The sequence below is a fragment of the Saccoglossus kowalevskii genome, chromosome 12 (genome assembly GCF_978046115.1).
Source record: "Saccoglossus kowalevskii chromosome 12, keSacKowa6.1, whole genome shotgun sequence".
Lineage (NCBI taxonomy): Eukaryota > Metazoa > Hemichordata > Enteropneusta > Harrimaniidae > Saccoglossus > Saccoglossus kowalevskii.
In genome coordinates this window covers 14,695,690-14,722,646 of record NC_140652.1, presented here as the reverse complement: position 1 = coordinate 14,722,646, position 26,957 = coordinate 14,695,690, and the positions used below count along the sequence as shown (strand labels likewise).

The following is a 26,957-nucleotide window of genomic DNA, read 5'->3' as shown; positions in this document are numbered from 1 at the left end:
TTATCGGGAGTGTACCAGTCTTCTCCTTGACGGGGAATATGTCATACTTCTGTTAAAGAAATCACCTTTGACGCCTTGTATGTCACTTAGTAACAGTGTTATGATTGGCTGAACTGATAACGTTGTACTTGTCCCCGGGTTCGTTGGTATCGAGACGTTTCTACTCGGCCATTTTTCTACAGAAATTATTAGTCACAATTACATTTGACGAGTAGACGAACAACAAGGAAGTCTGGTTCTTGTGACAGTGGTAAGAATTGTGGAGTTAAATTTGTGTAGAAGTGAACCATTTAGCGTAATTTTATTTCTAATCAAAAAGCCAAATGAATCAAAGTTTGAGTTGCATCTCGTTTGTTGTAGTGCTCTGCAGACAATGGCTTGATCAAAGGTCTTCTTTGGTTTAAGTGGCAAGGAAGTACGAAAATGGCTGCTGCCTCAACTTTGTACTGACATTTGACATAGTACGTTCAGTGCGTCGATTGAGAGTATGTAATCAAAAAGTTGATAAGATCAGGTCTCATTGGAGTTTTGTCGTGTATTTGCTTTATTTCCTGTAACTACTTACCTTGTCGTTTGCTCAGCAATGTGCCCATACACTCGTGTAAATAATAATGTAGAACATGCAATAAGGGATATGATCATCATTATTTATTTTTGAATTTGTCAAACTCGATTTTCTGCAGCCCAAAACACGCAATGTTTTTCTTTTCTGTGTCTAGCTTGCGTTTTTTTAAAGACAAATTGTTCACCCTCCCCATGATTACAAATGGTCGGTTCATTATCAGTCGAAAATGAACATGTACTTATTCAAGTCATTTCATTGACATAGCGTTACATGTCCCATACTGTTTAAAGCGGGACAATCGTCACCTGCGCATGTGCTGGTGACGATGAGTCCCAATTGACGATAGCACAAGCTAAATACGCAAAGGCTCATGGGTAGACGCTAGTTTGTAAACAATAACACGCTATCGCCATCTGACGCATGAACAGGTTACGACTTCCCCGCTTTGACGTTCATCGTGTCTCGCAATTTTTTTCATATTATTTTAAGGTGTGAAATATATAACGTGTCATTGTCTGTTTTCTGTCAATTACTGACAGCTGCCGATTGGATTACAATCAGGCTCGTGCTAAAGTTAAGGGCTGTATATGGCACAGCACATCATCAAATCAAATATTTAACGTTCGCAAGAAATCAGAAGTGAGTGAAGAAAACATACTTAGATGTCAGAAGCTCTTTTCAAAACAAAGTCGAAGTGGCTTGTAAAAATTACTACTTACAATAGAAAAAGTGAGCGATATTTTGAAGGAGGTCGATATCTTGCATGGCGATGATATCTGCCCTACGGTTCCCCTGCTTCTAATTTATCACTCCGTCGGTATGGTCGAGATGTCATTTCGCGGAAAACGTGGCAGCGCACCGCCACAAGGTGGTTCAAACAATTTTATTTGAGGATTGTTGAAACGCGATGAGCGGTGCTCCATACCACTTCTCGAAAAAAGTTAGTTCCAATTAAAAATAAAATTGTTCGTAGTAGTACACGAGGCGAATTTTCCATAGGCATCTATTTTTCTTCTCCAAAATGTTTTCCGCATGTTTATTGTTTGTTAGTTCTCAGTCATGTCGGTGATAATTGTTTCATTTTGGACACCCTCAAATTCTACAGTTAGTAAATTAATACGCTGTTGGCGTTTGTAATCCCATAACCAGCGAAAGAGAGTAATGTTTTAGGAGGGTAGCAACTTCCGACTACCTTACTCGCCTCTAAATTTAGTCAACCAATAAGCCAAATCTTTTATATCCATTACATCGAGACTTTGCAGGATTTTCACGTGCTCTTCAGAACTGAGTTCCATACGTGTATTATTGCAGGCCATGTTGCGTCGATGTGTATTCATTGGATTTGCATCTTTAGCAATTCGCTCGTACTTTCGAATCGGTCACATGGTCAGCAAAACGTCCACGTCGATGTCCCTGAAACAATATAAATAAATTACATGTCATCAGTTTTTATTTAAATCTTTCATTAAACAATAAACGGTGTTCGTTATTATTAATTATAATCAGTAAGCGTTATATCACGTACATTTAAAACATGCACATCTTGTAATTCAACGTTTTCCAAGCCGAGTTCATTTAGATACTCGGCAGCCTGGGTAGTCTCGATCAACCCGTCTCACTGATATCTGAAAATACAGAATAACTCATTGTTCAACAATGCCAAAAAGAGAGAAAATGCTTCCTGGGCTCTTTAATTATATCCCACGATAGCGCGTTTGGCGAATCACATCACTTTTAGAATCACCTGGGTTAAATTTCAATCAATCTGATTTATTAAAATCTGAATTATTTGTCCGATAACGATTCTATGGAAATTTCGAACAATCCACTTCAATACAATGGATTTGGGGTTAATTTATTATACAAAAAGGGGTGTTTCCCTGCAACTCATGGCTCGGTGTGTATGTTAGATAAGCACGACTATCGAGGCGATAGCCATAATATTGATCTCCGGCTTCGGCGTCGGTCGATATTATGGCTATCGCCTCGGTAGTTGTGCTATATGTCACACACAAGGTGAGTCAAATATATATGTGTACACATTGACGACAAGTTTATAGCAAAACACAAATCACTACAGAGCCGCAGTTTGCCAAATCGTTGTTGAAGTAGCGTCACCCGAAACAATAAATAGTTGTGGTGTTATGCAAAACTATGCTTGGTATGATAAGGTGCACGAACCCATACGAAGTGGTCTGGCACTGCAGACTATACTCCGTCACATTTTAGGCCTCACCCTATTAATTTGCTATTGTTATTATTCTAGGAAAAATGCAGTGTAAATGCAATATGCATCAATTTAGTGAATGCATTCTAAATTTGAGATCACGTAGAACGTTTTAAATAACCACATATCGTATAAGAAGAATGATGTAAAGTCAGTGTTTAATAACTGTTGTTTCGATCAACCATTCTGGCATAACATTATTAGACTGATATAGATTCATACACTGTTTGTTGCACGATAACACACATCGGGAAAGTACTCAACTTCCCTATGAAGGTGAATATGTCACAGTTGTTGTTAAATAAAATACATTTGACACAATGTACGTCACTTATTAAAAACGTAACGATTGACTGAACTGTAGATAAGGTTGTTATTGTTTCCAGGATCAGTAGCGTCTACCAGTCGTTTTTTTTTCTTAGGTGAATTGTTAGCAGTTTGTTATTACTATTACAAACACATTAATTTCAATTGTGGATGGGTGAATTGTATCATTTAAAATAGTTTGTTAGTTGCATTATGTTTGTTTTAGTGCAGTCCATGCAATGGCGTGATAAACAGTCACTGTTGTAAATAGTCACTACTGGCTTGGCATAACAATTCGTAAAGCTGCTGTTTCAAATCACTAATGAGTTATAATATAGTATAATGTTCAGTGCGGAAACTGTGATGCACTGTGCACTTGTAAACATTGTACGACCAACGCTGATAATCTATGTGGCGTTGATTAAAAGTATTTAATCGTGCAGTTGATACAGATCGGGCGTCAAATGTGGTTTTTATCATCCATAATTAGTTATTCATTCCTTTATTTTTTGTTATTCTTGTTATTTAGTTGTCTTTTTTTTATTTTAAGCGTTCACTGTCTGTGGTTTCACGTCCTACTTTTCCGTGTTTGTTATCCGTAAGTGCTACAGTTTTTTGTTGTTGTACTATTAATGCTGTGATAAAATGCATTGTAATAAATAATTTAAAATTTGTACCCATTCTGGTTAGCCCTCTTGGGAAAAACTAACCTCCGCGTAATCATTAATATTATATCATTATCATATATATATATATATATAATATTTCAATAAAAATATCGCAGTGTTTCTACCGGATGACCGTAACATTACTTAGCTGAAATGACAAAGCACTGTGGAATACAACGTTAAAAGTATAACATAATTCCCGTGTTTTTGCTTTTCCACGAATCATGGTATTCATGGTATTAGTGTATTTCTGTCCACGCCGCCGTGAGTTATATACACTGTCCTACATGTTAGCTTTAGCTTTTCATGGGTTTCGAACGAAAAACTAAAATACTATTGTATTATTTCTTGAACCGAAAATCATTTAGCTGTATATTTTGCAATTCTATTATATCAACCGATAGATGACAAACACGAAGTGCATTAAATTGGGGCATTGTTTTAGTTTAGACATAGTTAATTAATGAGTTTTGACAATAGCAACTATCTTTGTAACAATAATGCATATCATTTATTATTATTATTATTTACTGCTTTGATTGCTTTTTAAGTACAGGTCATCTTGTCATGTAGTTTTAAACGGAATTTCCTAAAATGATTTTGCTTTGTATATTACGAGTAGAAAATGGGCAGTCACCGCAAATTAAAGTTTATGTTACATTTGCTTTGGTTATAAATAACTACATGTAATGCTAATTGACATTTATATATTTATCAAATAAATGAAAGACACTTTCATTAAATAAACCCAGTTGAATTATAATAATCACCAACCTTTTCACGATCTTTAACCTCTTTAGCTGCATATGAGGTTATCAAATTGACACCTCTTTTGGATCCAGTTGTTGATATGCAGATGGTTGTAATGTCATTGTTATCAGTAAAGTAACGTTTAAAGTCCATTTGTCATTAAGGATGTTTGTATGGCATCGTCAGTGCGTCTACGTATTGTTATGTTTGGACAATGAGTACGTACCAACCTTCCTCCAAGCGTTAGACTTGCTTCCAGTCTGTTGCGATTCCGATGAAAAATAAATATAAATTGCGTAAACGAGGGGTGAACGCGAAAATCATGTGACCGTGAAATCCGAACAGTATAAGCTCCCTCACATTACCGGCCAGATTCGGGCTTGTAATGATTGACATGTCTAATATGTTTCAACCAATCAGAAGACAAGCTAATTACCATATCAACTGAGACTCTGGAAAACATACACAATCCGTGGCTCGGCTGCTCCACCCACAGTATGACGTATATTCACAATTTACACCGGATTATAGCAACTAAAGGTAAAGAAAAAAAAAATAAATGCTGACTATTAAAAGGGGAATCGATACTATATATAAGGCGCAAGATGGCCAGGTTGGAGCTCCGTGAAATGTGCTATTTACGATGTTTGGGGATCAAGCTGTGATTCAAAATTCATATCCACGGGGGCATGAATATGTACGCTAGCGATTACACTCATCTGATTGAGATTTTGATGTATAAATGTTGTTATTTTCGGTCGAAACGTGCCGCGACAAGTACAAATCACGAGTTTAAAATGGCGGCTAATGTATGCAAAATGCCTGTCAATCACAGTTTGAGTAAACGAAAATGAATGTCTATTCAATCTACAAAGCATGTTGGTTTACAAACAGCATTACCATTACGTGGTTTGTCTATGGTCTAAGCATCGGTAACATTGGGACATGACGATGTAAGACAGTAAACAATGTCAATAACATTAGGTTACGGGCTCTCGGATATCCATTGCAAAAACTGTAGAAGTAGAATTTATTCGTGTGGTTTTAATTTCGCGGTGAGTCCAAAACGAGAAATTAAAAACACGCAAAAATGTCTTCTTAGAAAGTAAAACACAATACCCAAGTCAAAGCAACACCCACTCCTTATCCACATCACCGAAAAGACAATCGAGAAAGTGATGTTTGAAACCAAAGACCAGTCAGTGGAGAGAGGGAATTTGAATAAGTTGTACGATACAGTTGTACGTCACCTATTATGAGGGTTACGATTGGCTGATTTGTAGATAACGTGACCATTGTGTACTGGTCCGTTGACGTCGAGTCGTTTCTACCCAGCATTTTGTTTTCTGAGATAATTTTTAGCTTTTTTTACAAGACTTAAGTAGGAAGTCTAGTTTTCGCGCGAGTGGTGAGTATTTTAGAATCGAGACTTTTAATTTAATTTGCAGAGAAGTTCATATGGTTGTTATAGTGGACTACAGAAAATGGCTTGATCAATGGTCCGTCATTATTGGCACTGTTTAAATTACGTGTCGCGGAAATCAGAAAATGGCTGTTGCGTCAAATGTTTGCTGACATATATCATGGACTAAAGTTTAGTGTGATAAATCTTTAGTGCAATTTCTGTTTGCAATGTCTCAACTTAATATTTATATTTTTTTGAATTGGACAAATCTGTCGTTCCGCACCACCGTTTATGCAATTTTACCGTCTTGTCGATTCAATTGTCTTCATTCTTACTCAGACTGGCATGATATACAATGGCTGTTGCTTCAACTTTATACTGACATATAACATAGACTAAAGTTTAGTGTGAACATTTGTTAGTGAAATTTGTATTTGCTGTGTCTCATCTGAATATTTTTCTTGAATTGACCAAATCCATCTTTCTGTAGCATCCTTTACGCAATGTTGTCCTTTGTATCGATTTATTCGACTATTATTACTCAGACTGGCATGATACTATTAAACTTTTTCATATTCATATAAGATTTGTTCCACAATATAAGTAACATAATGTGGGAATTACACCTCCTTTCTGTTCGGAGAATTTGTCATATTTGTTGTTAAAATATCACCATGGGCACAATTGTACGTCACCTATTACGAGAGTAACGATGGGCTGCCTTGTTTATAACGTGGTCACTTTCTCCATGCCCGTTGGCGTCGAGTCGTTTTTACCCAGCATTTTGTTTTCTGAGATAATTTTTAACTTATTTTACAAGACTTAAGTAGGAAGTCTAGTTTTCGCGCGAGTGGTGAGTATTTGAGAATCGAGACACTTAATTTAAATTGCGGAAAAGTTAACTTTAGTTACATGCATTGTTTCTTCTACGATATGAGTACCCCTTTTCTGCATAACGGGAAATATGTCATAGTTATCAATAACTAAATGAACTTTGACACAATGTACGTCACTTAATACGAGAGTTACGATTGGCTGAACTGTAGATAACGTGATCATTGTTTTTAGGCCCGTTGGCTTCAATTCGTTTCTACACGGCCGTGTTCTTACGAGAATTGCTAGTAGCTTCCATATTACACTACATAAGTGGATGAACAACAAAGAAGTATATTTCGCTGTCCACTATTGGTGAGTATTTCAGAATTGCGATATTATAGTTCAATTGTGGAATGGTGAATTTTACCACTTAAAATAAGATATTCCATAATCAAAAAACTAAATGTATCAAAGTTCAGGGTTGCATTATGTTTGCAAAGGTCGTCATTGTTGGCTATTTTTGTCACCTGAAACCATGAATAGTAGTGGTGTTATGCAAAACGATGCTTGGTATGATAACGTGCACTAATTTCAGACGAAGTGACCTGGCACGGCAAATCACAGTCAGTCATAAATTCAGTCAACGCGCTAGTGATTTGCTGAAATTTAAATTCGGAGTTGCTTGTGAATATTTAGTGTTGTCTCTCCCGCGTTATTACGTGCAAATTGCAAGGACTAGTTCTGACACAATGTGCATTATTGCTACAGATGCCATATTCATGTTTGGAACTACAAGACAGGGCTAAACGGTCATCTTTCTATCGAATGGCAATTTAATTTAGTGCACACAAACTGATTCAAATGAAGATGTGCGAAATTTTAAGACAAATTTATCGCATACTACAAATCGACACAGAGTTTGATTTTATCGATACGATGTTGAGGTAGCGTCACCTGAAACCGTAAATAGTTGTGTTGTTATGCAAAACGATGCTTAGTATGATAACGCGCAATATTGCCAGACGAAGTGACCTGACACTGCTGACTATAGTCACTGATATATTTAATCCAAGTCCTATTTATTTACTAAAAATAAAATTCGGATTTTACATGAGAATATTCAATATATCAGTGAATATATCAGTTTAGTAAATGTCTTCCGAATTAAAGACTATGTAGACATTTTTAAAGATCCACCTAAACCATGAGAAGAGGGATGCATAGTTACAGTTTGATTACCGCCGTTTCGATTTTTTAGACTGCTATGTCAAAACATAGTTTAAATACATACACTCTTTGTTCTACGATATTAGCATCCCTCTCGTCCGTAATGGAGAATATGTAATAATTGTTGTTGAAAAAAATAAGCTTTGACACATTGCACGTTACTTTTTGTGAGAGTTACTATAGGCTGATTTGTAGATAACGTGTCATTGTCCCCATTTCTGTTGGCACCAATTCGTTTCTACCCAGCCTTTTGTTTTATGAGACCGTCATTAATGGCACTGTTTACCTTATGTGGCGTGAAACTCAGTAATTGGCTGATATTTCAACTTTGTACTGACATATAACATATATATATATATATATATATAAGTTTAGTGTGATAATTCGTTAGTGCTTTCTTTGTTTGTCGTGTCGTGGATTTATCACAATCGAGCCGATTTTACTAGCAAATAAGGTCTCATTGTCGTATTGCCGTCCATTCGCGTTCTTTTTTTCCAACTGGCCCACTCGTATTTTAATTTGCAGTTGCACCCAGACACTAAAGTAAACAATCCAAACAGTAGTACATGAAATGGCGTTTAAGACTTTGAAATAATTAAGATGGCAGAAAATGACTAGTGCAATTTTGGTGTTTTATCTGATTATTTTTATTTTTCTTGAATGTGCCAAATTAAACTTCCACAGCACAGTGCATGCAAAGTTACCACCGATTTTCGATTTAAATAACTACTTTCATAGCCTGAATGGTATGACAAAATTAAATTAATTTAGATTGATACACTGTTTGTTCTACGACTTAAGTGATATATTGAGGAAAGTACAGCTCATCTCAGATTCAAAGAAATTGTCGTTTTTGCAAAATGTACGTCACTTATTACAATAGATACGATTAACTAAACTGAAGTAACGTGGTCAAAGACATAGTTTGTCACGCAAAACCATTTAAAGAGAGATGTAATGTCATTTTTATCAGTGAAGTGAAGTCTATTTGCCATTAACGATATTATCGCCATCAGAATTTTATTCTTGAGTTTCGACTATAAGTACGTACCTACATTCCTCAAAACGTATAATTGAAATTGTTTATATCGATGTATAGTGTTGTATTCAGTCAGGGCGATGAGATGTCATCGCCAAAGGTTCATAATATACGACATATAAGTATATTGTTTGATGCATGGCTTTGTAACTGTAACTGATGAACTTTAATGACTCTTATTACGTGCTAATATAATATGTCTGTTTACAGGATGCATCAGAAATGACTACTGATCTCTGCAACCGTAGGATTCGTGAACTATACATAAATATACAAAAGTTACTTGGTGACGATGAGGTCAAAACAATTAAGCAGTTACTTTCAGATGAACAAATGGACAAGAGGGAAAAGGATCGCCTTAATGAAGCAGCTGAGATATTTGAAAGACTTGAAGAAAAAGGGTTGATCCAAGCGGATGACTTGTCACTATTACGTGATCTACTAACTAAGATCGATAGAAAACCATTAATAGAAAGGTACATAGAACCATGTGAAAATGAACTTGCTGAGATACTGAGAAAAAGAAAGGACGCGGCACCAAAGAAATTGACAGGTAAATCTAATACTGTCAATTATTTAAGTACCTGACATAGATTTTATGATGTGCCGTCTCGGGGTGCTATATTCTGGGATGGTGTGTCATTGTATTCATGAAAATGCCATGTAACTGGGTATTGTACAAAACTGTCATTATCAAACTTACTGTACCTAGTTGAGATTAGAAGGATCCAATACAATCTATTTTTTGGGAAATGTACACTGATATTATATATATATATATATATATATATATGAAGCACAACAGAAAGTGGTAGCATATAGGTAGTATGGTTTGATCAGTGATGGTTAGATACAGTCATAGTAAAGAGTATAGAGTAGAGATATCACATATGTGAATATATTTGACTGGCATCATGTTGTTGGTGTAATAATTTCATGTCTGTGATACATACACTGACACAGACAACAACAGTTTAGATGCAAGACAATTTGTTTTGTATTCAATTAATCTAAATGAAGGCACATTTACCTGGAACCGACAGTGTGTTTCATTGTTGTTACAGCCTCCAAGAAAGAAAAACGTAATTCCCGTCAGGGGGAACTGTCTCATGAAGGTCCACCAGGTATGTTTATTCGACTTTAGTAGCATATATTTGTCATGATTTACATCACAAAAACACAATAACATTATCTCTAAATAACTTTAATGCCTGGTGAGCATGTAACTGAAAACTTGACGACATGACTATTCAGTAGTTTCCGTACGCAAGGTATTTTTTTCAGTCCCATCTAATATTCCGATCTGATAGGCATTCAGATTCAGTTATTGTCTAGCAATCATTTTGGAAAACCCGTTGCCTAAAACATATACTATATAAAGCTCCATTATATGGTTTAAAATCAAAATATATACTTGGATATATAGATAACTTCATAGTTTATAATTTCTAATGCTTTTTTAACTTTATGTGTGTCATTATAACTACATGTTGGTTAAGGTAGAGGTAATGTAAGTGTTATACCGAGGAGGTTGTGTAAAATATTTGCAATCAATCACTTTCACTTCATATGTCTATCGGAAATGTTTTATTTTTGCATTCTTCATAACATATATGAGTTTTGTTAGCTTTTTTAGCTGAGACAACCATGAAGTTCAATACCATCGACACCGACTTCACCCCTAAACAAAAGATCATTATTGAAGCATTAATTGGATTATTCCATCGAAGTGCAAAGGATCCAAATAATACTGAACAAGTAAGCCAGGCTATAAAAGAGCTAAAATGCAACTTCGACGAATTTGTCATTGAATCAATTAAATTGCGTGCATGGTTCTGTGATACTTCGTCCATTCCGCTCATGAAAGCCGCAATCAAAAGTGGCGCACTTGCGAAAAATCTAACCACAATCCTGGTGACAAAAGAAATGAAAGACATAGCTAGAGAGGCGGGTATGACTTTACAAATTGCCGTTACTTAACGACGAGGCTAATTAAAATAGATTGACAGACGATTATGCAAATCGCTGCCTCCATCTCGTTGAAAGTTCTGCGCATGCTCCACTCAGTCATAACATTAACAACATGGCTGGCGCCGTTGCTAACACGTTTATATTATGAAAAGTTCCAAAAACAAAGAAAACGCATGAATGCAGAGGTACAATTCGACCTAAAATTATCTGATGCTGGTTCATATTACGACCAAGATGCTTTCTTGAGTTTTGATTCCGATTCGGGTTGATCAGTGACACGATGACGCTTTGGACCACAGTCCCTCCAAAAAAATAATATTACACGAATCGACGTTTTTTTAGTACAAATCATTTTGTGTAATATATTCGTAGTTTAGATAGCTCACGTGGGTGTTGCTGCGGCAACAACAATTGATTTTACTTTGAACGTACGCGACCATCCGGACGCGACAGGACTGAGGAATAGATAGAACTTCCGGATCGAGCTGTGTTAGGATTTATCACGCTAACAAAACAAACATGGCTTATGACCTAATCCCACGTATTCATTACACTTTGCGTTTATTTTTGTGATAAGATTAAATCGTTGTCCTCCCATGTTTGCTCAGTAAACAAGTGACGCCATTTTACCAATTGGTTTCCGAAACTTCGTTGAATTTTCCAAAAACATATCCGTCGCTGTATAATTATTTTCGTCGATCGTGACGTCAAACATACGAGTGTTATCCAAGCAAATTACCATGAAACAAATTATCGTTTCAAATAGGTTTCCAGTCGAGTAGAAAGACAAGAAATTACTTTTATGCAAATTTGCCGTTTTCGAGCCTATCATTTTGGCACTACGCGCAATACTTTGATAGACGTCTGTCAGACACATGATTTTTTCAAAGAAGATTCTCATTTAATAGACCAATAACAGTACGTATCGCATTAACCGATGAACTTATTAAAACGACAGAAAACTTGAATAGAAACCAAACAAACGGTAATTTATTCATAAATTGAAAAGTCTTCACTTTTGACTCCCATTTCAAGAAAACCAAGGCTCGTATTGTACTGTCCGGACACGGTCAGATTCCCAATAGACAGGATGTCTGCAACTTCGGTATGTTTTCCGTACGTCTGTTTAGAGTGAAAAAACTCAAGAACAAACTATTTTTAAGAGAAACACGCATACACTTCACTTGTTTAAGAAAAAGATGTATTTTCACACAATTCACACACAGAGCTAACTACAAATATAACATGTAGGTGTTCAAATGCCATCTTCACTGTGAAATACAGGTTTGCATATAAGCACTCACGAACCTGGGTCTCATCCTTAATTTTGAGTTTATATTTTTACTATTTTCACTTTTGTGTGCTTCGTAATAGACAGGTGCCATTCCATAAGTTTGATATGTTATAGATGTTTCCATTAAAACTCCACCATTAACTGTCCAACTTGATGATAAATCCTACACTGACCCAGTGTATTACCAATGAACGATGTGTATTTGTGTGCCAAAATAGGAAAATGCTGTAACGTATGTGACTCTTCCAGTTTGTTCGACGCGTCACCAAGTGAGTACATGGTAGGAGTTGGTAGTACTAGTGTACGCGGGGAGGGAGTTCAGAGAGGGAACAGCCATCATCCATTTTACGAGGAAAACGTGAAATCTCGACGGATTTTTTTCGTTCTTACATGTAATATTAGGTTTTGAGGCCTTCTAAGTTCAAAAATGATAATTAAATGAACTAAAAACATGTGTTTAGAGACAAACCTATGCAGAAGTTGGTTTGCCAGTAATTAATCTATTTTAAACACCTAGGCTACTCTATTGACATTGGCTGTTTATTTCATAGATTTGGCACTTGAGGAGGGTGATAAGCCGTGTCGAAAACGTACATTTTTGCGCACGTTTTCGACACGGATTAAAACCAATTGTAAGCAGATATTTTCATATTTCAGCAAAAACGGAAATAGATTTTAAAAAGAAAACGGATTTTTGAAATGAAAACGGAATTTGAAACGAAAGTAGATTTTAAAAGTTAAAATGGAATTTGACAAAAAAAATGATTTGAAAAATGAAAACTAATATCTAAAATGACTTATGCTTTTGCAGCGAATAAACTTAATAATCAATGGAAATCACGGGAAACATGCCGAAAACGCTTTTAAATCCAATGAAAAAATACATATACCAGTGATAAAATATTTCAATCAGACGTACTCCTATTGCTATTTATTGGATCGATACATTCAGTGTGATGGTAAAGTCTAAACTACGATTGATACTTTCCTGAGATAATAATTTTGATTTATTACCATAAGCACTTGCAAATTCCCAAGTTATATGGGTCCTGTAAATCCTCCTAATTAGTGACTAACAATGTGTATACTGCTCATAACAATGTATTGACAGGTAGGCACCCACACGAACCCATCAAAAGCCCGTATTCAGATTATGACTTTTTATTATATTTATTAAGAATGCAGAATGACGGATAACTGAAGTGTAACACAAGAACATTCATATACAACGACAGAGTAAAGTAAATACAAGTCCATCGCTGCAGTATACACACAGCGTTAAAGTGTCAAAAACGCATACTGAACTCCATAACATATTTGACGGTGCATTAAAATTATAAAATTATTTATTTGTTTACATCAAAATGTTCTACACGTTGTCAGTGTCGTCTGCTTTTCGGGTTATATGCATTCATGGTCAGGTGTAAGATCTATAAATAGATCTACCACAAATAATATGTTTTGGGAAGAGCACACGTTTTTTTTAAATATCCCCTTATTTTTTTGTTGTGATTTAAAAAAAATAATAAATATGTTTTTGGAGAAGTTATTTTAATCATTAATAATGGATTTAGTGAATGTCCATCATCTTTTTTTTTTTCATTTGACGGAGAGTTTATAGGACAGGAAATTCATTTAGGGTATGATAGGTTTATCTGAACCATGCGTATTTTTTTACCAAAGCTTGTGAAATACAATTAATAAATTTCACATCGAAATTGTTGTTTAAAAATAATCTTCTTCTGAATTTCTTACCCATTTATTATCCTTTATACTAAAACAGACCGAATTTGATCATAAATAATTTGTAGTTTATAATAAAACTAATACATGTAATTTTGTTTGCACTAGTCGCCAATGAAAAAAGAGAAACACCTCTGCCACCAAGTTATAAAAAAGAAGATGATAAAGTTGAAACCAACAAAGAAACTAAGCAGGTAACTGAATGAATTATTCATGTCACCACTACTTTCAATGGCCCCATGAATTCTGAGAAAAATGATTAACCCCATTTTATGGGTTTTTTGTCTTATTTACATGCAGACATTATGGCATACAATCTTAACAATTTGTCGTGCTGTCATTACTAATGTTCCGTATTCAAAGTTTAATGAGGTCAAACTCCCAAATATTCAAATAAATTCCCAAAATTGTGTTGTGTATATTTGCATACTGTCAGTATATTAGCCATAAATTACAACTCTTTCAATTTCACAATTATTGCTCTTTTCTCAGAATAGTTTGCTAATTAGTCCCATCTTGAGTTGATTATTGAAAAGTGCTTGTACCCGCCTCATTTAATCAGAAATCCTGTTGCTTTGAATTTAATTGATCAGGAATGTGTACTATGAGTATTTTATATCTAGACCCTTTTCTGGTTAGTATATTTTTTATTTTTATTTATTTCTAAATCATGAAATTATTTATTTGAACTACTTTTTTTCTCATAAGATTTGATTAAGCTTTTTATGTAGAGCAAATTCCATGTGCGGCCATATCATATCAAACCATTGTTATGTTTTGGTATATACAAGGTTGCCTGTCACAGGTCTCTGGCCTAAATGTAGATACCATTGTATAATGAGAAATAATGAGCTGATGAATTGGCACTTTTGATTCAGCTGATTTTTTTTTTATAATTATAGTGATAAACTACCTTTAATAGTCATAATTCTATGTATAATTTTTAGAAATAACAAATTATGCCAAATTTCGGTCTGTATGTGGTGAATGAGGATATTATATTTTACAGTACTGCATCTAATAATCAGGCTTATATTTATTGCCTACCAACTAATTTGGTGTTATGTTCAGTGTGTATGTTGCCAATTTCTACAACTAATTGTCTGGGTATACGGCGCCACCAAGTGGTATCTTTTGATAAATAACTCCCAGGGTTTAAATTTTTGTGATCTTTTTGCATGAGAAATTACTCTTCTAATGATATTCCATATACAAGATCAACAAGAAGTGTATGAAACCTTCTTATTTCTCTTAAGGTATCATGCCACTAATCAACCAATCTGCTCGTAGCCCAATTTAAATGCCTTGCCAATAATTTTTTTAAATATTTTTTTTTTCCTCCGTTGCTCCCTGTTTGAGGGCGTGATCACCTGGGTCAAAGGTGGTCTTTTGTTTGCTACTTAGCGGCTGTGTAACTGTGGGTTTATTCTGTGTGTATTTGGATGATCTAATCTGTGTGTTTTCCCCGTAATTTCTCTAAGTGTAATTCAAAAACAGTAGATGCGTCTTGTTTACCTGAGATTTGCAAGATTTTGAGCTGGGCAACATGTTATTTTGTTTCATGTGGTTGAAGACTGGCATGTTGATTTCCCATTTTTGTGCCATGTTTTAAACTTTGTTTATCAATTTCATATAGCAATTTCGTCATATGTTAACATTGTCGTCTATGGAGTTTCAATTAGTGGTATGAGCTATGACGAGCTGAGGTTGTTTCCTTGACCATAATTATGGCTCTATTAACTGGAATTTAGCCATTTGTGGCAGATCTTATTTTACATAGTATACTTTGACATAATTGCTATAAGTTTTGACCTCTCTTGACCTAAATCTAATAATTATCTGCAGCAATTTTACCTTGTTTCGATTTAATCGACTACATTTTCACCCAGACTGGCATTATATGAAATGGTTGTTGCTTCAACTTTGTACGACTTATAACATAGACTAAAGTGCAATTATTTTTGCGGTGTTTTATCTGAATATCTTACTTTTTTCTTGAAATGGCGAAATTTGCTTTTCCGTGGTACCCTTTATGCAATTTTACCATTGTTTCTATTTAATCAACTGCATTCTTACCCAAACTGGCATGATAATATTAAACTAATTGATATTCATACACTGTTTGTTTCATGATATAAGGAACATATTCTGCGATTTACAACCCCTCTCTGTTTGGAGAATTTGTCATGGTTGTTGTTAAAACAAATCACCATGGACACAATTGTACGTCACCTATTACGGGAGTAACGATTGGCCAATATGTAGATAACGTGGCCATTGTCTCCAGGTCCGTTGGCATCGTGTAGGTTCTACCGAGCATTCTGTTTTCAAAGAGAATTTTTCACATTTTGTTTACAAGACATAATTCGTAAGTCTGGTTTTCGCGAAAGTGGTAAGTATTTGAGAATCGAGACACTTGATTTAAATTGCGGAGAAATGTATATGTTTGTTACAGTGCACTACAGACAATAATAGCATCATAATATTAAACTAATTCATACTCATACACTGTTTGTTTCACAATATAAGTAACATATTGGGAGAATTACACCTTTTCTTTGTTACAGACAATTTGTCATAGTTGTTGTTAAAGAATCACCATGGACACATATAACATAGACTCAAGTTTAGTGTGACAATTCTTTAGTGCAATTTTTGTTTGCAGTGTCTCATCTGAATATTGTTTTATTTTATTGAATTGGACAAATATTTTTTTTATGCAGCACCGTTTATGTAATTTTACCGTCCTTTCGATTCAATTAACTCCATTCTTAGCCATTCTTAGCATTTTTAAAAGACCCAACTTAGAAGTCTTAGTTGTCGCGAGTATTTGAGAATAGAGACAATTAATTTAAATTGTGGAGTAGTTTATATAGATGTTACAGTGCACTACACAAAATGTTTTGATCAAGGGTTCGTCATTAATGACACTGTTTATCTTACGTTTATCTTACCATCCTTTCAATTTTTTCGACTATAATCTTGCCCATACTGACATGATAGTAGTAAACTAATTTATATTCATACACTGTTTGTTTCACGATATAAGGAAAATATTCGGCGAATTGCACCCCTTCTCTGTTTGCAGAATTCGTCATGGTTGTTGTTGAAAATATCAACATGGACTCAATTGTACGTCACCTATTACGAGGGCTACGATTGGCTAATTTGTAGATAACGTGGTAATTGTCTTCAGGTCTGTTGACGTCGAGGCGTTTCTACCCAGCATTTTGTTTTCTGAGAGAATTTTTAGCACTTATTGTACAAGATATAAATAGGAAATCTAGTTTTTGCGAGAGTGGTGAATATTACATAATTGGAACATTTAATTTAAATTGCGGAGAAGTCCATATGAGTGTTATAGTGTACTACAGACAATGGCTTGATCAAGGGCACCGTCACTAATGGCACTGTTTAACTTACGTGGCGTGAAAATTAGAAAATGGCTGTTGCTTCAACTTCGAACTGACATATAACGTAGACTAATGTTTAGTGCGACAATTCTTTAGTGTAAATTGTGTGTCTCGTCTGATTATTCTTCTTGAATTGGCCAAATCTGTTTTTCTGAAGCATACTTTTACCCTCGCTTCGAATTAATCGACTGCAATCTCACCCAGACTGGCATGATAATTTTAAACTAATTTATATGCATACACTTTTTGGTCCACGATATAAGTAAAATATTTGGAGAATTACACCTCTTCTTTGTTACATACTGTGTGTCATAGTTGTTGTTAAGGAATCACCATAGGCATAATTGTACGCCACCCATTACGAGAGTAACGATTGGCTGATTTGTAGATAACGTGGTCATTGTCTCTAAGTCCGTTTTAACCCAGCATTTTGTTTTCTGAGAAACTTTTAGCATTCGTACAAGACATAAATAGGAAATCTGGTTTTCTCGACAGTGGTGAGTATTTGAGCGAGACACCTAATTTAAATTGCGGTTAAGTTCATATGTTGTTACAGTGGACTAGTCTCAATGGCTCGGTCGAGGGTCCGTTACTTACGGCACTGTTTATCTTACGTGGTGTAACAATCAGAAATTGGATGTTGCTTCAATTTTGTCCTGACATATAACATGGACTAAAGTTTAATGTTACAATTCTTTAGTGCATTTTTTTCGTTTGCAGCGTCTTATCTGAATATTTTTCTTGAATTTGTCAAATTTGTCTTTCAGCAGCAAAGTGACATTAACGAGTCGATTGAGAGTCTGCTATCATGAAATAGATACAGACCAGGTCTTATTAGCGTATTGCCGACCATTTTGTGATATTCTCAATAACCTCTCTACTTGTAGTGATGTCTTATCTGATCAAATTTATTTTGCTTGAATTAGCCTAATTTGTCTTTCCGCAGTGCCATGCATGCAATGTAACCGTCGTTTCGATTTAAACAAAGACACTCTTACAAGATTGGGATGATAATATTAAATGTATTTATTTTCATACACTGTTTCTTCCAATGCCTAAGTAATATATTAGGGAAGTATGCATCTTCTTCGGTACGGAGGAATTGTCATAGTTGTTGTTCAAAAAATTCATCATGAACATAATGTACGCCAGATATCACGAGAGTTACGATTGGCTAAAGTGTGGTCAATGTATTCAATGTTCCCAATGTCCGTTGGCGTCGAGTTGTTTCTACCAGCCGTTTTTCGATTACATTGCATTACATATGTAGACGAGCAACAAGGAGGAATAATTACCGCGACATTGTATTTGGGACATATTGGTTCATTTCCAAAGGGTTAATTGTAACATTTAAGTAATTTGGTTTATAGTCATATAAAATGTAATAAATCAAAGCTTAGGTTGCATTGTGTTTGTTTTAGTGCACTGTAGACAATGGCATGATCAAGGGTCTGTCACTATTGGAATGTTTTTACTTAAGTAGAGTGAACAACAGAAAACGTTCAGTGTGATAACGTCGATCTACTATGCAGTTGTACAGAGTGTAATAACGACGTAAATTGTAGAGGCTTTAACAGCACCTAGCCAATATATCTATCTGTTAGCATGATTTCAAGAGTCGATGGACAGTCAGTAGCCATGAAGTTGCCTTTCATTTAAATTATGTTTTGTAACCAGTCTATTGTAGACAATAAACACGAGGGTAGCATGCTTTGAATAGCGTTTTTTTTTTGTTGGATGGGGGTAGTGCATTCATGTTTATGGAGTGACTACTTGTTTTGCTATCATTTCAAATGAAAGTATTTTGGCATTTTAAACAAGTAGTCGTTATTTTTAAGGTTTATATAATCTTCTCAGCCAAGAGGGAAAGCACGATTTGATCCCACAGAGCAGCTGAGTCTTGAAATGCACACATTTCTTGTTGTGTCGTGTTCATGTTTTTTGACATCTTGGGACACTTCTACATGGGTGTGTGTTAGTACATATGTGTAAGCAGGGAGGTGTGATTGATGCGAGCATAGAGAGTTTGCAATATATTTATTTTAGAACCAAAGCCTTGCAATTATTGACAATTTAACAGACCAAATTTTCACCATCTGATATACAACGTGTTTTTTTCACAACTTCATGTTTGGGCGTAAAACTTTTTGTTATTTAGCTTTAGTCGTTGTACTTTTGTTGCACTGTAAGAATATTACTGTTATACAATAACATGCATTGTAAAATTGTTATATGTCCTGGTTGTTCTTTTTAGGCTAAGCTATCTTCCGACCTACATTTGTATTGTGTATTGATGATTAGTATTGCATTTTGATGAACGAAAGCAATATCAAAACACCCAAATGTTCAGTTGGCGAGTGATAGTCGGTCAGTATGTAAGAAATATCTATCGGATCGTATGTCTAAGTAAGGCCACAGTGTTGGATTCAAATACCAAACCTCCTAAGCCGATTTACAATAGTCTGCTAATTATGCGAACTCACACATGCAGGTCAATGTTGTTCCTGCAATGTGTGCGGTATCATTATGCAAAGAGGAGACATTTGCCTCACATCTGAGTCATGTCTCACAACGAACTTGTACTAGCTATACATATTGTGAACTTTATCGTGTTAGAGAATGTTTCGTCGCGGGTTCCATATGTATTCAATCGTTAATTGTGAATTTGTATTTCTAGTGAAGTATGAAGATGTATTCAGTCAGGGCAACGAGATGTAGACATATCAAAGGTGCAGAATATATATCATACAAGTATATTGTGTTATGCATGGCCCTGTATCTGTAGTGATTAATTATAATTATTCTGACTTGAGAATATAAAATGTCTCTTTACGTGCGTTAACTATGGCCACCAATACATTGAACAGTAGGCTTCATGAACTATATCAAGATATACATTCAGCGCTTGGTCAAAAGGAGGTCGAAAGAATTAAGCAGTTTCTTTCAGATGAACAACTGCCCAAGGCTGAAAAAGAAAGCCTAAAGGGGGCAGCTGAGATGTTTCTGAAACTAGGAGAAAGGGGGTTGATCAAAGCAGGTGATTTGTCACTATTACGTCATCTAATAACTAAGATCAACAGAGAACCGTTAATAAATGATTACATAACACAATGTGAAAATGATCTTGCTCAAATACAGAAGGAAGGGAACGATGAGGTCGATTTACCATCCAACACTGGAACTACCCCGGAAGTGCGTCAACGAACTCGAAAGGCAAAACAACATGAGAATGAACAGTCGCAACAAATGGATAACATAACACCCGAGGTACCAAACAGAGTGAAAGGTTAATAAAATAAATTTGTTTTTATACAAATAAATTTAAATGTGAAGCTATTCTATACACAAATATGACACAAATCAGTGCACAGTCAGGTAATTGATACCAATGTACTGGTGTTGATATTGATATTAGTGACACCGTTGTTTCTATTTCTAGAGCTTAGTTTACATCATGATAGCTTACTATGGTTATGTACTGCTATTTTTTATTAATTTTCAGAGATCGTTATTGGTAACAAAAATAGATTGTCTGTGGTCGTGCTTGTGTTCATCTTTGGTATTGGTGTTTACATGATATTTTCCTCCATGGACAGTATTACAACTTCTGGTAAATGGCTTAATTTGATGTAGGCATTGACTGATTGACTTTCAACAGAAATTTGAGTGACACAGACAATTTCCGATGATATCCGGTCACAATATAATGATAAAATTGGAAAAATGAAACATATTACTGACGAACAAACAAGTTATTTGAGCGTTTTTTTTTTTTTGAAAATGCCTAATTCAGTTTAAAAATGTTCAAATGTTATAAATGGCTGCAATGTGTTTTGTGGGGACACTCTATTTTATTTCAAATATTTATTTATTTGTCAAAAATGTGTATTATTATAGTTGCAGAATCAAAGAAAGAAGAACGTAATGAACCTAAGTTAGATCTGCACTATGAACTCATACCAGGTACGTTCATTTTATTTATATCTTCTGTTTTACATGCAAACAACATTAATATAAAGTGTACCATACATTTTCCCTTTACCAATCATAAGCTACGCAAACTTAAATTCGAAGGATTTTTAATAGCAATTGTGTCTTTTGTTGCCATGAAGGATATTTGAATTTTAATATTACTTTGATTCGTTTATTTTGCCTCTTTAAATTACATGATGTAGAATCCTAACACAAATATTATGACTGTTCTGCCTCTTACATCTTTTGAGTGTGATCATAAAGATCACCTTATTATTTCTATTTCTGCTGTAACATTCTTTTTGTGTAATTATTAGGAACATAATACCAACACTTTCAAATCAGAGAACAAACAGCAAACTGTATAAAACAACTGAACATGCTAACAATTTTTAATATTGGTCCGCTGATACAAATATTATTAATAAGTATGAAAACAAAATGATCTAGAATTTGTTTTAACTGACTTCATGTGGTTTTTAATAATTCTAATGCATGTTACATGTGCTATTAATTAGCTGCTGTGTACGCTGAGAAAACCTCTCGGTCGTCAATGGATAACGATGAAACTGATAAAGTTGACGCCAGCAAACCAACAAAGCGGAAAAGTGGTAGGTAATAAATAAGCAAGTGGTTACCAAATATAGCAAACTGCACGTTCGAATTGCATTATTACAGGTATAAGTTACCTGCATTTACTGTGTAATGAATCTTAAACTTCAAGTGTATTTTTTTGATTTAAGAAACAAATATTTCGCTTTGATGTTTGTCAGTATGGCTATCTGACCTAACAATATTTTAAAAGACTAGTGATAGGAAAAAAAATACATTTCATATGGCCCCCATGCGACGAATACAATGCGTCTAGAATACATTGTTTAATATGAGAAACTAAAACGTTTGTAGCGTGACGACAGTGGTGATTTAATTGCAAAAGGAAATGTATTATGGATTTATCTGGAGTCTAGTTTTTGCGAGTGTTTGAGAATCATGACACTTAATTTAAGTTGCGGAGAAGTTCATAAGGTTGTTATAGTGCACTGCAGACAATGGCTTGATCATTAATGACAATGTTTATCTTACGATAGCAACATTTTTTTATTGCATTGCCTGAATATCCGAACAACAAGAAAGTCTATTTTTCACGACTGTGGTGAGACACCTACTTTAAATTGCAGTGAATTGTACTATTCAGTGTATTGTTTTCATATTGTTGCTATAGTACATTACAGACAATGGCTTGATCAAGGCTCCGTCACCACTGACACAATTGTGTGTCACATATTACCATTACAATTGTCTGGTTTGTAGATAACTGATTGACTGATTTGTAAGTGACGTGGTAATTGTTTTTACTAAGCATTTGTTTGATAGAATTTTTAGTACATAAATAAGAAATTCAATTTTCGTGATGGTGGTGAATTGTAGAGACACTTAATTTAAATTGCGGAGGTGTGAATTGCACCATTTAATGTTATTTAATTCAAATAGAGGTTATAGTGCATATACGTATACGTATATATACATGCAATGGCTTAAATCAAGTGTCAGTCACTATTGGCCATGAAAAGCAAAATGTAACAAATGTTCTTCTGATATTCCATATAACCAAAGTACCCATCGTTTTTTTATCTTTTGGAAAATTTAACCAAATCTGCGCAAAACATATTTCCTGGGAATACAACAAAAAAATTCGATCCGCTGTTTACTATTCTATTCTTCTTTAAGAAAAATATTCGATCTGAAAGATTTGTATCATTGTTTAAATGTTGTTTTTGTCTGCGAGGCGACAGTCCCGATATTGAATATCATTGTAGACTCTCCTGAGTTTTTTCATGTGCAAATAACAAGGACTAGTGCTACAGATGCCATGTTCGAGTTTGGGACTACAATACAAGGCTAAACGGCCATCTCTCTATCAAATGGCAATTTAATTTACTGCACAAAAAATGATTCAAATGTAGATGAGTGAAAATTTATCGCATAATACAAATCGCCAAAGAATGTGATTTTATCAATCCGATGTTGAGGTAGCGTCACCTGAAACTATAAATAGTTGTGTTGTTATGCAAAACGATGCTTAGAATGATAACGCGCAATATTTCAAGACAAAGAGACCTGACACTGCTGACTATAGTCACTCATATATTTAATCGACGCCCTGATGATGTTCTACAAATACAATTCGGATTTTACTTGAGATTATTCAATATATCAGTTTCGTAAATGCCCTCTGTTTCGAGAACATGCGGAAATTGTTAACCTATGACATGAGGGATGAAAAGTTACAGTTTTATTACCGCCGTTTCAATTGTAGAGACTGGGATGGCAAAGTTGAAAGTCTTTACTAACATACATTGTTTGTTCTACAATATGAGTACCATCTTCTGTATTATATCATATATCATAGTTATTGACAACTAAATCACCTTTGACACAGCGTACGTCACTTATTACAAACTTTACGATTGGCTGACCTGTAGACGACGATACCATTTTTGCAGGCCCGTTGGTGTCAATTCGTTTCTCTCGGTCGTATTCTCATGAATTGTTAGTAGTTATTGTTAGTTTCTTTATTACATAAGTAGACGAACAACAAAGAAGTATATGTCATTGTTCATTGTTGAGTATTTGAGAATAGCAACATTTTAGTTCAATTGTGGAAGAGTGAATGTTACCATTAGTTTTTAGTTAGTTCATAATCAAAACACTAAATGTATCAAAGATTAGGGTTGCATTATGGTTACAAAGGTCGTCACTATTTTTGTCACCTGAAACCATAAATAGTTATGTTGTTATGCAAAACTATGCTTGGTATGATAACGTACAATATTGATAACGTGCAATATTGCCAGAAGAAGTGACCTGGCAGTGTAAACCAGAGTTAGACATATGTTTAATCCACACTCAAATGATTTGCTAAAATTTAAATTTGGAGTTTCCTGTCAATATTCAAGATATAGCGTTTCCTAGATGATTCAGCCTTGATTTCTGAAGTTACGACGTGGGTGGTGTCCAGAGCTGCATCAAACGATGGGAGAAAATCGTAACTCTAAGTGGTTCCTATGTAGAGATATACTAATAACTGTGACACGTTTCATTGATCTGCTGCTATGGGAAATGGGTCAGAGCATTACTTATTGAACGCCCCTCGTATATCATAGTTGTTTTTGATATTTTATACATTGTACGTCACTTATTGCAAAAAAAATATGAATGGCTGGACTGTATTTAAGGTGATCACTGTTCCCAAGCCCGTTGTCGTCGAGTCTTTTCTACCAAGCCGTTTTTTAGGGGAACTCAATATATTGCGTTATGCATGGCTCTGTATCTGTAGTGATGAATTATAATAATTCTGACGTGAGAATATAAAATGCCTCTTAACAGAATGCGTTAGCAATGACCACCAATACATTGAACAGCTGGCTTCGTGAACTATATCAAGATATACAATTAGCGCTTGATCAAGGGGAGGTCGAAAGAATTAGGCAGTTACTTTCAGATGAAAAACTGACCAAAGCTAAAAAAGAAAGCTTAAAGGGAGCAGCTGAGATTTTTGAAAAATTAGAAGAAAGAGGGTTGATCAAAGCAGATGATTTGACACTATTGCCTTATCTAATAACTAAGATCAACATAACACCTTTAATATACAAGTACATAATTCCATGTCAAAATGATCTTGATTAGATACAGAAGAAAGGGACGACGGAGGTAAATATAATATTGTCAAGTATTTAATATACCTGACATGGATTTTCTGATGTGCACTCTCGGTTTGCATTATTTTGGGGATGCTGAGTCATTGTATTAATGTAAATTATACAATTTAACTGAGAAACATACAAAAACTATCGAACCTATCGTCCCAAGTTGAGACTAGAAGGACGTAATGCAATCTAATTTTACGAGAAATGTACACTGATATGATATGGGAGAACACCACTGCAAATGAAGTATATATATATATATTAAGCACAGCAGAGTATTTAAGGTAGGTACAGTACGTCTTCAGTATAGACTGGATATACCATTCAGAATATGCCAGGAGTGTAAGTTGATTGTATCATTTAGTTGGTATGCTGTGATTAGACCTAGCTAGGTAGGTACAGTCATGAGTATAGGGTAGGTATATTACATATGTGAATATATTTGACTGGTATTATGTTGTTTGTGTAATGATATCATGTCTTTCTGTATTTAGAAAACTGGACTTTTGAAGTTTGCACTTTAACGAATGGCCATATGACAACTATATTAGTCTCATACAATCATCAATATTAATGAGTTACGTCACACCATGTATTTAGTATTAGTTTGGTTTCTTTCAAACTTGCGGCCCTGATGCACCTTGTTTTGGAGAACAAATTCAGAACGATATTTTGTTCAAATGAATGCTGTTTCATTTGCTCGATACCATTTGAGTAATGTCTTTATAAGTATGACGAGTTAAAGAAATTCTGACATATTTATCATTCGGAAGTGTTTCCGATCTAATTCAGACTAAGATATGGGACGATCAACAATACATTGCCAGTGCATAAGGAAATGAGAATGAACCCCAAACTCACTGTTTAGCACAGCCAATGCGGATGTTCACTTGAATTGCTTATTGTTGTCACTATAGAAGACTGCGTAGCTGAGGTTGCCTGTTCTTCAAAGAATCCAACAGTTTCAAGAGAAATGGAATTTGGGAAGATGCTGATTGATCTTGCTAAAGAAATAGGGAAAGGTAAATTAGTAATCACATTTAGTTATCAACAAACTATTGTTGGTCTCGTTCAAGTTTTTACTTTAAAGTACATCATGATAAATCAATAGTGAGCAAGTCTTTTACATTTTATATGAGATATATTTTATTTGTGCCATTTAATATATTGCAAGAGTGTGGGAATCGAGACTAAAATTTGCCATGACTTTTTCATTTTTTACAGATGAATTGAAAACTCTGAAAGAGCTATGTGGTGTGTATTATCTGATACCAAAGGGCAATTTAGAGGATATGAAGGCATTTGAAGTGTTTAAATTTTTGCGAGAAGATAACAAAATCAGCAGTGACAACACAGATTTGTTGGAAAAATTATTAAATGAAATTAGAAGAGTAGATCTTCTGAAAAAACTTGTAATGCCATTTTCATCAAAGACATTTTAAGGGTAAATATTGTCTCGAACAGCAATTTGGTACAAAATGTTGATTAAATCAATTATCCTATTGATCACTGATTTATTGTTGTTTTTAATTTTCAGATTTATGGAAGTGGGCCAATTATTTGTGAAAGATGAGTCTGGAGCCGAATTATTCGTGTTAATTTATATGGCTGTTAACTGAACATTTACCCGGATTTAGGAATACATTGGCTAGTACTTTTTTGCCAAATTTAGCTTAGACTAGCTTAGATTAGCTTGTTTAGGAACTGAATCCAAGTTGTGTTATTCTATTATATTATTTGATTAATCTACAAAAAATGTTTGTTATGTAATTATGTTTTTTTAATTATTTGTATTTTTTTAATTTTCAATGCAAAATGCATTATATTATTGTATTGTTAGTTTGTCAACTCTCA

The 26,957-nt window shown here is 34.7% G+C and overlaps 1 protein-coding gene across 1 annotated transcript; it reads left to right on the top strand.

Annotated features, from left to right (window-relative positions):
- The first annotated feature begins 110 nt into the window (after positions 1 to 110).
- LOC144352222 (uncharacterized) lies at positions 111 to 26,676 on the top strand. Its single transcript, XM_085505910.1, has 12 exons — positions 111 to 250; positions 9,214 to 9,556; positions 10,068 to 10,127; positions 12,487 to 12,537; positions 14,120 to 14,205; positions 20,563 to 20,710; positions 20,927 to 21,034; positions 21,322 to 21,387; positions 21,915 to 22,007; positions 26,021 to 26,125; positions 26,328 to 26,515; positions 26,641 to 26,676. The coding sequence occupies exons 2-12, from the start codon at positions 9,226 to 9,228 to the stop codon at positions 26,674 to 26,676; spliced, it is 1,272 nt and encodes a 423-aa protein (XP_085362036.1). The 5' UTR covers positions 111 to 250; positions 9,214 to 9,225.
- Positions 26,677 to 26,957: the final 281 nt, after the last annotated feature.